Source organism: Aegilops tauschii, chromosome 7, assembly GCF_002575655.3.
Source record: "Aegilops tauschii subsp. strangulata cultivar AL8/78 chromosome 7, Aet v6.0, whole genome shotgun sequence".
In the NCBI taxonomy this organism is placed as follows: domain Eukaryota; kingdom Viridiplantae; phylum Streptophyta; class Magnoliopsida; order Poales; family Poaceae; genus Aegilops; species Aegilops tauschii.
In genome coordinates, this window is record NC_053041.3 from 5,285,967 (window position 1) to 5,299,770 (window position 13,804).

At 44.2% G+C, this 13,804-nt stretch overlaps 1 protein-coding gene across 1 annotated transcript in view; it reads right to left on the minus strand.

Annotated features, from left to right (window-relative positions):
* Nucleotides 1–3,267: 3,267 nt before the first annotated feature.
* The window catches only part of LOC109766590 (putative disease resistance protein At3g14460), a 32,119-nt gene continuing 21,582 nt past the window's right edge, over nucleotides 3,268–13,804 (minus strand). The window contains exon 3 of the mRNA XM_045231232.2: nucleotides 3,268–3,870. Within this exon, the coding sequence (XP_045087167.2) occupies nucleotides 3,268–3,870 (603 nt within the window). The remainder of the gene's footprint in view (nucleotides 3,871–13,804) is intronic.

Genomic DNA, 13,804 nt, shown 5'->3' on the forward strand with positions numbered 1-13,804 from the left:
TTGTAACAGGTTGCTGGATCCTGGAGCGAAGACTTTATGGCCGGCTATAAATTTGAAGTAAACAAATGAAAAAACACTTCTTCTTCGGTACAACCCACCTATACACATCAACGCACGAGATTTCTTGATACCCCTTCATAATAAAGGGTAGGATGGTCTTTTTTTGAAATACGTCCCAAACATATATGGCGTGGGAGACACCCTCGGATGGGCTGGGCTGGGCCGGCCCATTGATGAAGGCTGCAGGGGAGGGCGACGCGAGATGTAAAAATTCATCTAAATAAACCGCCCCTGCTAAGAATCGAACTGCATACCTCTTACATACGAAGAGGAGTCGCTCACCAATTGCTCTGACTAGTTTTTGTTAATAATTAGGAGTGTGCAAATTTAAGAATCCTTTCGACCGGATTTATTGGGCCCATCAGCCGAAACGGGAAGACCACGAAAAACGCACAGAGGAAATCGGAAATAAATCTCAGCTAATCGCCGCTATTAATTAGGCCTATTAACTAACCTGTGCATGCGATGGCTACTGCCTGATCCAATCAAGGAGACCCATGCATTAGCTTCGTGGAGAGACGAGGGAATAAAGTGACGAGCTTAAATGCAGCAGCCTAATTTTTTTTGATAAGCTATGCAGCAGCCTAGTAAACATTGGTACACAAGTTTTAGTGGCTCTCGGACCCAATAAACCTGAATGGAGGGTGTAACACCAAGGAAATTCTGAATGAACTTTTAAAAATCGAATAATGTTGCATAATCCAACTTTTTTTAACCACTTGAACACATTTTGAAAAAGCAAATTTTCATAAAAGCATGAACATTTTTCAAATAAAATAGAATAACATTTTTTACAAGCATGAACATTTCAAAAAAAGTAAGGAAATATGTTAGTTCAAAATGTTAAGAACATTTTTCTGAGCAACATTTTGAACACTTTTAAAGAAATATGAGGAGCGTGCAAACTTCAGAACCAACATTTTGAACATTTTTTTTTCAAGAACTTCCTTTCCTTTTTCTTCGAGAAAACTCCATAAATTGCAAAAGAAAAAACTCAAACAACTTGGCATGGTGCCTTGAATTGGTTATATAAACTCATGGAAATTTTTGGGTCATTTCATGATGCCGATAAAAACGAGCTTTCATATGGACCCATCTCGCCTACCCGAACAACCCCCATTGAACGTGGTGTATTTTTTGGACATGATGAAATGATCCAACTATTGCCAGTACGCGGGCATGCCCATGGTTTGAACGAATTTTGACACTATACGCAAGTTGCGTCACGTCTGAACATGTATCAGCTATTTTTCATCGAGAAAACTTCAAAAAGTGCAATAATTATTAAAATCTTAAACAACTTGGCATGGTGCGTTGAATTGGTCATTTAAGCTTATGTGGAAAAATTGGAGTCGTTTGAAGACGTTGAAAAAAACATGCTCTCATACGGACCCTTCTGGACTACCCGAGCACCTCCGTTGAATATGGTCTATTTTCGGACATGCATGAAATGACCCCAACTTTTACAAGCAGGTGGGCATGCTCATGGTAGGCATCCTGCCATGTTTGAATTATTTCCAACACTATATGCAAGTTGCGTCACATCCGTCCATTTATCGCCCTTTTTTTACTAAGGAAACTCCAGAAATTGTAAAATTTGTAGAAAACCAAAACAACTTGGCATGGTGCCTTGATTTGGTCATACAAGTCAATGAAAAAAGTGAGGTCATTTAACGGATGTTGAGAAACAACGTGCTCTCAACGGAGCCTTCTCGCCTATCTGGACACCTAGGAGGTTGAACATGGTATTTTTGTGGACATTCAAAAAAGGGCATCAACTTTGTTTAACTGGTGGGCATGCACATGGTGAAGATGTGAACACTTTTTCAAATTTGCCAGCATTTTCATATTTGGACATGCATGAAATGACCTAACTTTTGCCAGCAGGTGGGCATGCTCATGGTAGTCATCCATGTCAGATTTGAACGAATTTCTGACATCGTGCAAGTCGTGTCATGTTGGCCATTTATCGGGCATTGTTCACTCAGAAAACTCCAGAAAATGCAAAAAATGTCGAAAACTCAAATAACTGGTCATATAAGCTCATGAAAAAATTGAGGTTATCTGACGATGCCGAAACACATGCTCTCATATCGACCCTTATGACTTTTTCATTGATTCATGTTTCCTTTTCCATTTCTTGTTTTCTTTTCAAATTTATTTACCTTTTTCACAATGTTTGTGCTTTCAATTTTTTTTGGAAAATTCAAAATTGGTTCATGGTTTTAAAATTTTATTCAGCATTTTAAAAAATGCATTTTCAATTGTTTTTATAAATTCAAAAAATGTACAGGATTTTCAAAAAATGTTTTTTGCTTTCTAGAAATTGTTCTGAATGTTAAAATTCCTGTTGTTTACAATCTTTTTCTCAAAACTCTAATAATTTTTATGTTTTCCCGTAATGTTTGGAACTTGTAAAAAAAATCAGGTTTTTTAAAAATTGTTTGCGGTTTCCCAAAATGTTTGAGTTTTTTAGAAAATACTCGTGCTTTCATATTTTTTTGTAACTTCCAAAAATATACGAGAATTTCAGAAAAAGGTTATTGTTTTATGTAAACTGTTCAGAATGTTAAAAATGTTCCTGTTTTCAAAGTTTTCTCAAAACTAAAAAAAGTTTGGGAATTACTTAAAATGTTCGCGCTTTTGAAAAATTGTTCAGAATTTCCTAAATGTTCCCATTAACAAGTTTTGTTCTCTAAGTTCCAAAAATGTCCGCATTTTTTCATAAAATATTTAGGATTTTGAAAATGGTTCCTGTCAAAAAAAGGCAAGGTTTTAAGAAAAAAATATTTTCAAATTTGTTAGAGTTGTTAAAATAATTGTTGGATTTTCAAATATTACTCGCTTTTAAAAAATTATTCATAATTTCCAAGATAAGATATAAAATCCAAAAACTGCCCGGATTCTGTGTTGTAGTTAGTTCTTAAAGTTGTACGCTCCTTTTTAGTCACGAATGTCTCATAGGTTGACTGGTTAGTAGTTGCACCTCCTAAGGTGGAGGTTCAGTGTTTGAATCTATGCGAGGTCACTCAATTATATTTTTAGCTATCATATCGCTGCCGTATGTGCGAGCGCTACTGCGGCCACCTTCTTGGGCCAGCCCAGTCAGGGGTATGCAGAGCGTATACAAGTACAAGTGGGTATTCCATGTCAAAAGTCCATATTGCCCTTTATATGTTTTGTGTGGGGGGTTGTACCGAAGCGGGACTACTTTTTCTTTTGCACCGAAAATTTCTCAAAATTTTGAAGCGAAGTTAGTTTGCCAATGTAAGGAATTTGAGGTAGTTCTCTGCTGCTTGACGTGTATATGGCATCCCCATTCCGTTCAAGTTTTCGTAACTTCCTTAAATTGCAGAATTTTTCAGGCAAACTCTCAACTTTGTCATTAAACAGAAGGAACTGCAAGTGGTAAAGAGTACACAGTGATCTTGGCAGTTCAGAAATCAGTGTTCTGATGATGTTCAAATACCGAAGGTGCTTCAACTCACCAACAGATTCTAGTATGCGCAACTTCTTCAAATTCTGTACTATCTGGTTGAAAAGGTCACTTACATCATCCATCAGGGGGTCTATGCAGATTATAGTGCGTAAATTATGCAGGTTGCAGATACTTTGCTTGTGTTGCTTCAGACTATCAACACGAACAGATATATGTCGAACTGTGTATGGTATGTCTGTCACCTTATCATCATCCAATCTGAAGTAGTCTTCTTTAGAGAGTGATTCTGCCAGATCATGAAGGAGATCATGCATAACAAAGCCCGTGTATTTCTCATTAACTGGTTGAAAGAAAGAAACAGAGATCATCTCCTTGAAGCATGTTAGACCTTTCAGCCTGAGCATTTCATAGTTGTGGATGACACTAGGAGAGTTGGGACAATTTTCGTTGATTTATTTCTCACACAATGCCATGCCAACCTCAGGGGTTGGGGATACATACTTATAGGCTGCTAGCCAGCCAAGCATATGCTAAGATGCTAGTCTAAGATGCTGCTAAGATGCCAGTCTAAGGTGCTAGTCTGAGATGCTATCCTAACTGCCAGTCTTTGATGGCCAGGGATTCTATCCTAACTGCCACAAGGACCATGTGCTGCAGCCAAAGGACCATGTGCTGCAGCCCCACAAAGACCTTAGTACATAGACTTATCCATCATTCTCCCCCTAAGTCTTGTACGTCGTTTTGTGGGAGGGTTGAATCATCCCGATCCTGGAGCAGAGTTCGAGGAACTTGATCCTCCCAAGAGGCTTGGTGAGCAGGTCTGCGAGCTGGTCCGTGGTGTTGATGTAGCTCGCCTCGATGCTCCCTTCTTCCACACAGCTGCGGATGAAGTGGTACCTCAGTCGGATGTGCTTGCTCCGTTCGTGGAAAACGGGGTTCTTTGCCAGGGCCAGGGCGGACTTGCTGTCCACCAGGAGCTGCACCGTTCTGGTGTCTTGAACAAGAAGATCACCAAGCAGTCGAGCGAGCCAGAGCGCCTGAGTGCAGGCGGTGGAGGCCGCTATGTACTCAGCCTCACAGCTGGACAGGGCCACCACCTGCTGCTTGACTGATTGCCAGCTCACGAGACACTTGCCGAGGAAGAAGAGGATCCCGCTCGTGCTCTTGTTGGTGTCGATGTCGCCGGCGTGGTCGCTGTCGCTGTACCCGACGAAGTGTGCCGCCCCCGGACACCTAGGGTAGTGGAGGCCGTGGTCGAGGGTCCCTGCTACGTAGTGGACGATCCTCTTCACTGCCTGCTGGTGTTCCGACGTCGGTCGCTCCATGAACCGACTGACATAGCCGACAGAGAATGCCAAGTCCGGCCGTGTGTGGGCGAGGTAGCGAAGGCTCCCCACAAGGCGTCGGTACTGCGTAGCATCCACTTCCTCCGCCTTGCTGTCGTGGCTCAGTTTCAACCTCTCCTCCATCGGAGTGAGAGCTGGGTGACAGTCGGTGAGCCCGGCTAGCTCAACGATGCGCTTGGCGTAGGCGGACTGTCGAAGCGCGATCCCGGAGTGATCCTGGTGCACCTCAATCCCAAGATAGAAGGAGAGGAGCCCCAGATCACTCATCTGGAAGGTGGCCTTCATGTCTTCCTTGAACGCTGCCACCTCTGCATCATTGGTGCCGGTAATCACCAAGTCGTCAACATAGACGCCCACCAGCAGGGCGTTTCCTCCACTGCCCCGTCGGTAGACGGCCGCCTCATGCGGGCTTTGCTCGAAGCCCATCTTCTTTAGCGTGGAGTCCAGCTTGGCGTTCCACGCCCTAGGTGCCTGCCGTAGGCCATAGAGAGCCTTGCGCAGGCGGAGTACCTTGCCCTCCTGGCCAGGGATCGCAAATCTCGGTGGCTGATGCACGTAGACTTCCTCCTTCAAGTCGTCGTTGAGGAATGCCGACTTGACATCCATGTGATGGACATGCCAGCCCTCCTAGGCAGCCAGCGCGAGGAGAAGTCGCACGGACTCCATCCGTGCCACGGGAGCGAAAACGTCGTCGAAGTCGACTCCTTCCTGTTGCAAGAAGCCTCGGGCCACCATGTTGGGGAACGTAGCAGAAATTCAAAATTTTCTACGCATCACCAAGATCAATCTATGGAGTAATCTAGCAACGAGGGGAAGGGGAGTGCATCTACATACCATTGTAGATCGCGATGCGGAAGCGTTGCAAGAACGCGGATGAGGGAGTCGTACTCGTAGCGATTCAGATCGCGGTTGATTCCGATCTAAGCACCGAAGAACGGTGCCTCCGCGTTCAACACACGTGCAGCCCGGTGACGTCTCCCACGCCTTGATCCAGCAAGGAGAGAGGGAGAGGTTGGGGAAGACTCCGTCCAGCAGCAGCACGACGGCGTGGTGGTGGTGGAGGAGCGTGGCAATCCTGCAGGGCTTCGCCAAGCACCGCGGGAGAGGAGGAGGAAGAGGAGTAGAGCTGCGCCAAGAGAAGGAGAACTTCGTATATTGTGCAGCCCCTAGACCTCAACTATATATAGGGGGGGGGGGGAGGGGGCTGCGCCCCCTCTAGGGTTTCCACCCCAAGAGGTGCGGCAGCCTAGAACCCATCTAGGGTGGCGGCCAAGGGGAGGAGAGGGGGGGGCGCCACTAGGGTGGGCCTTAAGGCCCATCTGGACCTAGGGTTTGCCCCCTCCCACTCTCCCATGCGCCTTGGGCCTTGGTGGGGGGGCGCACCAGCCCACCTGGGGCTGGTCCTCTCCCACACTTGGCCCACGCAGCCTTCTGGGGCTGGTGGCCCCACTTGGTGGACCCCCGGGACCCTCCCGGTGGTCCCGGTACATTACCGATATCACCCGAAACTTTTCCGGTGACCAAAACAGGACTTCCCATATATAAATCTTTACCTCCGGACCATTCCGGAACTCCTCGTGACGTCCGGGATCTCATCCGGGACTCCAAACAACATTCGGTAACCACATATATCTATTCCCTACAACCCTAGCGTCATCGAACCTTAAGTGTGTAGACCCGGGTTCGGGATCCATGCAGACATGACCGAGACGTTCTCCGGTCAATAACCAACAGCGGGATCTGGATACCCATGTTGGCTCCCACATTTTCCACGATGATCTCATCGGATGAACCACGATGTCGGGGATTCAATCAATCCCGTATACAATTCCCTTTGTCTACCGGTATGTTACTTGCCCGAGATTCGATCGTCGGTATCCCGATACCTTGTTCAATCTCGTTACCGGCAAGTCTCTTTACTCGTTCCGTAACTCACATCATCCCGTGATCAACTCCTTGATCACATTGTGCACATTATGATGATGTCCTACCGAGTGGGCCCAGAGATACCTCTCCGTTTACACAGAGTGACAAATCCCAGTCTCGATTCGTGCCAACCCAACAGACACTTTCGGAGATACCTGTAGTGCACCTTTATAGCCACCCAGTTACGTTGTGACGTTTGGTACACCCAAAGAATTCGTACGGTATCCGGGAGTTGCACAATCTCATGGTCTAAGGAAATGACACTTGACATTAGAAAAGCTTTGAGCAAACGAACTACACGATCTTGTGCTAGGCTTAGGATTGGGTCTTGTCCATCACATCATTCTCCTAATGATGTGATCCCGTTATCAACGACATCCAATGTCCATGGTCAGGAAACCGTAACCATCTATTGATCAACGAGCTAGTCAACTAGAGGCTTACTAGGGACATGGTGTTGTCTATGTATCGACACATGTATCTGAGTTTCCTATCAATACAATTCTAGCATGGATAATAAACGATTATCCTGAACAAGGAAATATAATAATAACCAATTTATTATTGCCTCTAGCGCATATTTCCAACAGTCTCCCACTTGCACTAGAGTCAATAATCTAGTTCACATCACCATGTGATTAACACTCACAGGTCACATCACCATGTGACCAATATCCAAAGAGTTTACTAGAGTCAACAATCTAGTTCACATCACCATGTGATTAACACTCAATGAGTTCTGGTTTGATCATGTTATGCTTGTGAGAGAGGTTATTAGTCAACGGGTCTGAACCTTTCAGATCCGTGTGTGCTTTACGAATATCTATGTCATCTTGTGGATGCTACCATGCGCTATTTGGAGCCATTTCAAATAACTGCTCTACTATACGAATCCGGTTTACTACTCAGAGCCATCCGGATTAGTGTCAAAGTTCGCATCGACGTAACCCTTTACGACGAACTCCTTTTCACCTCCATAATCGAGAAAATTCCTCAGTCCACTAGATACTAAGGATAAGTTCGACCGCTGTCATGTGATCCATTCCCGGATCACTATTGTACCCCTTGACCAACTCATGGCAAGGCACACTTCATGTGCGGTACACAGCATAGCATACTATAGAGCCTACGTCTAAAGCATAGGGGACGACCTTCATCCTTTCTCTCTCTTCTGCCGTGGTCAGGTCTTGAGTCTTGCTCAATACTCACACCTTGTAACACAGCCAAGAACTCCTTCTTTGCTGATCTATTTTGAACTCTTTCAAAATCATGTCAAGATGTGCGTTCTTTGAAAGTATCATCGGGCGTCTTGATCTATCTCTATGGATCTTGATGCCCAATATGTAAGCAGCTTTATCCAGGTCTTCCTTTGAAAAACTCCTTTCAAACAACCCTTTATGCTTTCCAGAAATTCTACATCATTTCGGATCAACAATATGTCATACACATATACTTATCAGAAATGTTGTAGCGCTCCCACTCACTTTATTGTAAATACAAGTTTCTAACAAACTTTGTATAAACCCAAAAACTTTGATCACTCCATCAAAGCGTATATTCTGACTCCGAGATGCTTGCTCTAGTCCATGGAAGGATCGCTGGAGCTAGCATACCTTTTAGCATCCTTAGGATCGACAAAACCTTTCTGATTGTATCAAGTACAACCTTTCCTTACGAAAACTGGTAAGGAAACTTGCTTTGACATCCATCTGCCAGATTTCATAAATGCAGCTAATGCTAACATGATTCCGACGGACTTAAGCATCGCTACGGATGAGAAAATCTCATCGTAGTCAACTCCTTGAACTTGTGGAAATACTCTTAGCCACAAGTCGAGCTTCATAGACGGTAACATTACCGTCCACGTCCGTCTTCTTCTTAAAGATCCATTTATCTCGGATTTCATGGCTTTTAACCATTTGTCGGAATATGGGCCCACCATCGCTTCTCCATAGCTTGTAGGTTCATTGTTGTCTAGCAACATGACTTCCAAGACAGGATCACGCATTACTCTGAAGTAGTACGCATCCTCGTCGTCCTACGAGGTTTGGTAGTGACTTGATCCGAAGTTTCATGATTACTATCATAAGCTTCCACTTCAATTGGTGTAGGTGCCACAGGAACAACTTCCTGTGCCCTGCTACACACTAGTTGAAGTTATGGTTCAATAACCTTATCAAGTTTCCACCATCCTCCCACTCAATTCTTTCGAGAGAAACTTTTCCTCGAGAAAGGATCCGTTTCTAGAAGCAATTACTTTTGCTTCCAGATCTGAAATAGGAGGTATACCCAACTGATTTTGGGTATTCTTATGAAGATGCATTTATCCGCTTTGGGTTCTAGCTTATCAGCCTGAAACTTTTTCCACATAAGCATCGCAGCCCCAAACTTTTAAGAAACGACAACTTAGGTTTCTCTAAACGGTGTCGTCTCAACGGAATTGTGTGGTGCCCTTTTAAAGTGAATGCGGTTGTCTCTAATGCCTAACCCATAAACGATAGTTGTAATTTGATAAGAGACATCATGGTATGCACCATATCCAATAGGGTGCAGTTATGATGTTCGGACACACCATCACACTATGGTGTTCCAGGCGGTATTAATTGTGAAACACTTTCCACAATGTCTTAATTGTGTGCCAAACTCGTAACTCAGATATCTCTATGATCATATCATAGACATTTTATCCTCTTGTCACGACGATCTTCAACTTCACTCTGAAATTACTTGAACCTTTCAATAATTCAGACTTGTGTTTCATCAAGTAAATACACTCAGCATCTACTCAAATCATCTGTGAAGTTAGAACTTAACGATATCCACTGCATGCCTCAGCACTCATTGGACTGCACACATCAAAATGTATTACATCCAACAAGTTGCTCTCTTGTTCCATCTTACTGAAAACGAGGCTTTTCAGTCATTTTGCCCATGTGGTATGATTTGCATGTCTCAAGTGATTCAAAATCAAGTAAGTCCAAACGATCCATCTGCATGGAGTTTCTTCATGAATATATACCAATAGACATGGTTCGCATGTCTCAATCTTTTCAAAAATGACTGAGTCCAAAGATCCATCTACATGGAGCTTCTTCATGCGTTCTATACCAATATGACTCAAATGGCAGTGCCACAAGTATGTGGAGCTATCATTACTATTTTATATCTTTTGGCACGAACATGTGTATCACTACGATCGAGATTCATTTTAGGTGCAAGACCATTGAAGGTATTATTCAAATAAACAGAGTAACCATTATTCTCCTTAAATGAATAACCGTATTGTGATAAACATAATCCAATCATGTTCAACGCAAACACCAAATCTCGATGGTAGAGGAAGCATGCGATGCTTGATCACATCAACCTTGGAAACACTTCCAACACATAACGTCATCTCACCTTTAGCTAGTCTCCGTTTATTCCGCAGCTTTTATTTCGAGTTACTAACACTTAGCAACCGAACCGGTATCTAATACCCTGGTGCTGCTAGGGGTACTAGTAAAGTACACATTCATATAACGTATATCCAATATACTTCTGTCGACCTTGCCTGCCTTCTCATCTACCAAGTATCTAGGATAGTACTGCTTCAGTGACCGTTCCCCTCATTACAGAAGCACTTAGTCTCGGGTTTGGGTTCAACCTTGGGATTCTTCACTAGAGCAGCAAATGATTTGCTGTTTCATGAAGTATCCCTTTTGCCCTTGCCCTTCTAGAAACTAGTGGTTTTACTAACCATCAACAATTGATGCTCCTTCTTGATTTCTACTTTCGCGGTGTCAAACATCGCGAGTTGCTCAAGGATCATCTATCCCTGATATGTTATAGTTCATCACAAAGCTCTAATAGCTTGGTGGCAGTGACTATGGAGAACCATCACTATCTCATCTGGAAGATTAACTCCCACTCGATTCAAGTGATTGTAGTACTCAGACAATCTGAGCACATGCTCAACGATTGAGCTTTTCTCCTTTAATTTGCAGGCTTAAGAAACTTGTCAAAGCTCTCATACCTCTTGACGTGGGCACTAGTCTGAAATCCCAATTTCAGTCTTCGGAACATCTCATATGTTCTGCGACGTTTCAAAAACCGTCTTTGGTGCCACAATTCTAAACCGTTAGCATTACTCACTGAACTATCACGTAGTCATCAAAACGTGTATGTCAGATGTTTCGCAACATCTACAGACGACGCTGAGGTTCAGCACACTGATCGGTGCATTAAGGACATATGCCTTCTGTGCAGCAATGAGGACAATCCTCAGTTTACGGACCCAGTCCGCATAATTGCTACTACCAACTTTCAACTAAATTTTTCTCTAGGAACATATCTTAACCAGTAGAACTAAAGCGTATGACATAATTTGCAAAGACCTTTTGACTATGTTCATGATAATTAAGTTCATCTGATTAATGAACTCCCACTCAGATAGACATCCCTCTAGTCATCTAAGTGATACATGATCCGAGTCAAACTAGGCCGTGTCCGATCATCACGTGAGACGGACTAGTCATCATCGGTGAACATCTCCATGTTGATCGTATCTACTATACGACTCATGTTCGACCTTTCGGTCTCTTGTGTTCCGACGCCATGTCTGTACATGCTAGGCTCGTCAAGTCAACCTAAGTGTTTCGCATGTGTTCCGAGGCCATGTCTGTACATGCTAGGCTCGTCAACACCCGTTGTATTCGAACGTTAGAATCTATCACACCCGATCATCACGTGGTGCTTCGAAACAACGAACCTTCGCAACGGTGCACAGTTAGGGGGAACACGTCTCTTGAAATTTTTAGTGAGGGATCATCTTATTTATGCTACCGTCGTTCTAAGCAAATAAGATGTAAACATGATAAACATCACATGCAATCAAATAGTGACATGATATGGCCAATATCATTTTGCTCCTTTGATCTCCATCTTCAGGGCACCATGATCATCTTTGTCACCAGCATGACACCATGATCTCCATCATCATGATCTCCATCATTGTGTCTTCATGAAGTTGTCATGACAACGATTACTTCTACTTCTATGGCTAACGCGCTTAGCAATAAAGTAAAGTAATTTACATGGCGTTATTCAATGACACGCAGGTCATACAAAAAATAAAGACAACTCCTATGGCTCCTGCCGGTTGTCATACTCATCGACATGCAAGTCGTGATTCCTATTACAAGAATATGATCAATCTCATACATCACATATATCATTCATCACATCTTCTGGCCATATCACATCACATAGCACATGCTGCAAAAACAAGTTAGACGTCCTCTAATTGTTGTTGCAAGTTTTTACGTGGCTTGAATAGGTTTCTAGCAAGAACGTTTCTTACCTACGTAAGACCACAACGTGATATGCCAATTTCTATTTACCCTTCATAAGGACCCTTTTCATCGAATCCGTTCCGACTAAAGTGGGAGAGACAGACACCCACTAGCCACCTTATGCAACTAGTGCATGTCAGTCGGTGGAACCTGTCTCACGTAAGCGTACGTGTAAGGTCGGTCCGGGCCGCTTCATCCCACAATGCCGCCGAAACAAGATAAGACTAGTAGCGGCAAGAAGAATTGGCAACATCTACGCCCACAACTGCTTTGTGTTCTACTCATGCATAGAAACTACGCATAGACCTAGCTCATGATGAGAAATTTTAAAATTTTCTACGCATAGACAACACCATGATCAAATAGAAATTGGTTGAAAATTTTGAATTTCTGCTACCACTGTCACAGATAGAAACAAATGGATCTTTAAGAAGAAGACGGACGCGGATGGTAATGTGAACGGAGGGTATGTGGATCTGTTGGAAATATGCCCTAGAGGCAATAATAAATGGTTATTATTATATTTCTTTGATCATGGTAATTGTCTATTGTTCATGCTATAATTGTGTTATCCGGAAATCGTAATGCATGTGTGAATACATAGACCACAACGTGTCCCTAGTAAGCCTCTAGTTGACTAGCTCGTTGATCAACAAATAGTCATGGTTTCCTGACTATGGACATTGGATGTCATTGATAACGGGATCACATCTAATGATGTGATGGACAAGACCCAATCCTAAGCATAGCATAAAAGATCGTGTAGTTTCGTTTGCTAGAGCTTTTCCAATGTCAAGTATCTTTTCCTTAGACCATGAGACCGTGCAACTCCCGGATACCGTAGGAGTGCTTTGGGTGTGCCAAACGTCACAACGTAACTGGGTGACTATAAAGGTGCACTACGGGTATCTCCGAAAGTATCTGTTGGGTTGGCACAGATCGAGACTGGGATTTGTCACTCCGTATGACGGAGAGGTATCTCTGGGCCCACTCGGTAATGCATCATCATAATGAGCTCAATGTGACTAAGGCGTTAGTCACGGGATCATGCATTGCGGTACGAGTAAAGAGACTTGCCGGTAACGAGATTGAACAAGGTATTGGGATACCGACGATCGAATCTCGGGCAAGTAACATACCGATTGACAAAGGGAATTGCATACGGGATTGATTGAATCCTCGACTTCATGGTTCATCCGATGAGATCATCGTGGAACATGTGGGAGCCAACATGGGTATCCAGATCCCGCTATTGGTTATTGACTGGAGAGGCGTCTCGGTCATGTCTGCATGTCTCCCGAACCCGTAGGGTCTACACACTTAAGGTTCGGTGACGCTAGGGTTGTAGAGATATGTGTATGCGGAAACCCGAAAGTTGTTCGGAGTCCCGGATGAGATCCCGAACGTCACGAGGAGTTCCGGAATGGTCCGGAGGTGCAGAATTATATATAGGAAGTCCAGTTTCGGCCACCGGGAAAGTTTCGGGGGTTATCGGTATTGTACCGGGACCTCCGGAAGGGTCCCGGGGGTCCACCGGGTGGGGCCACCTGTCCCGGAGGGCCCCATGGGCTGAAGTGGGAAGGGAACCAGCCCTTAGTGGGCTGGGGCGCCCCCCATGGGCCTCCCCCCTGCGCCTAGGGTTGGAAACCCTAGGGTGGGGGGGCGCCCCACTTGCCTTGGGGGGCAAGTCTCCCCCCTTG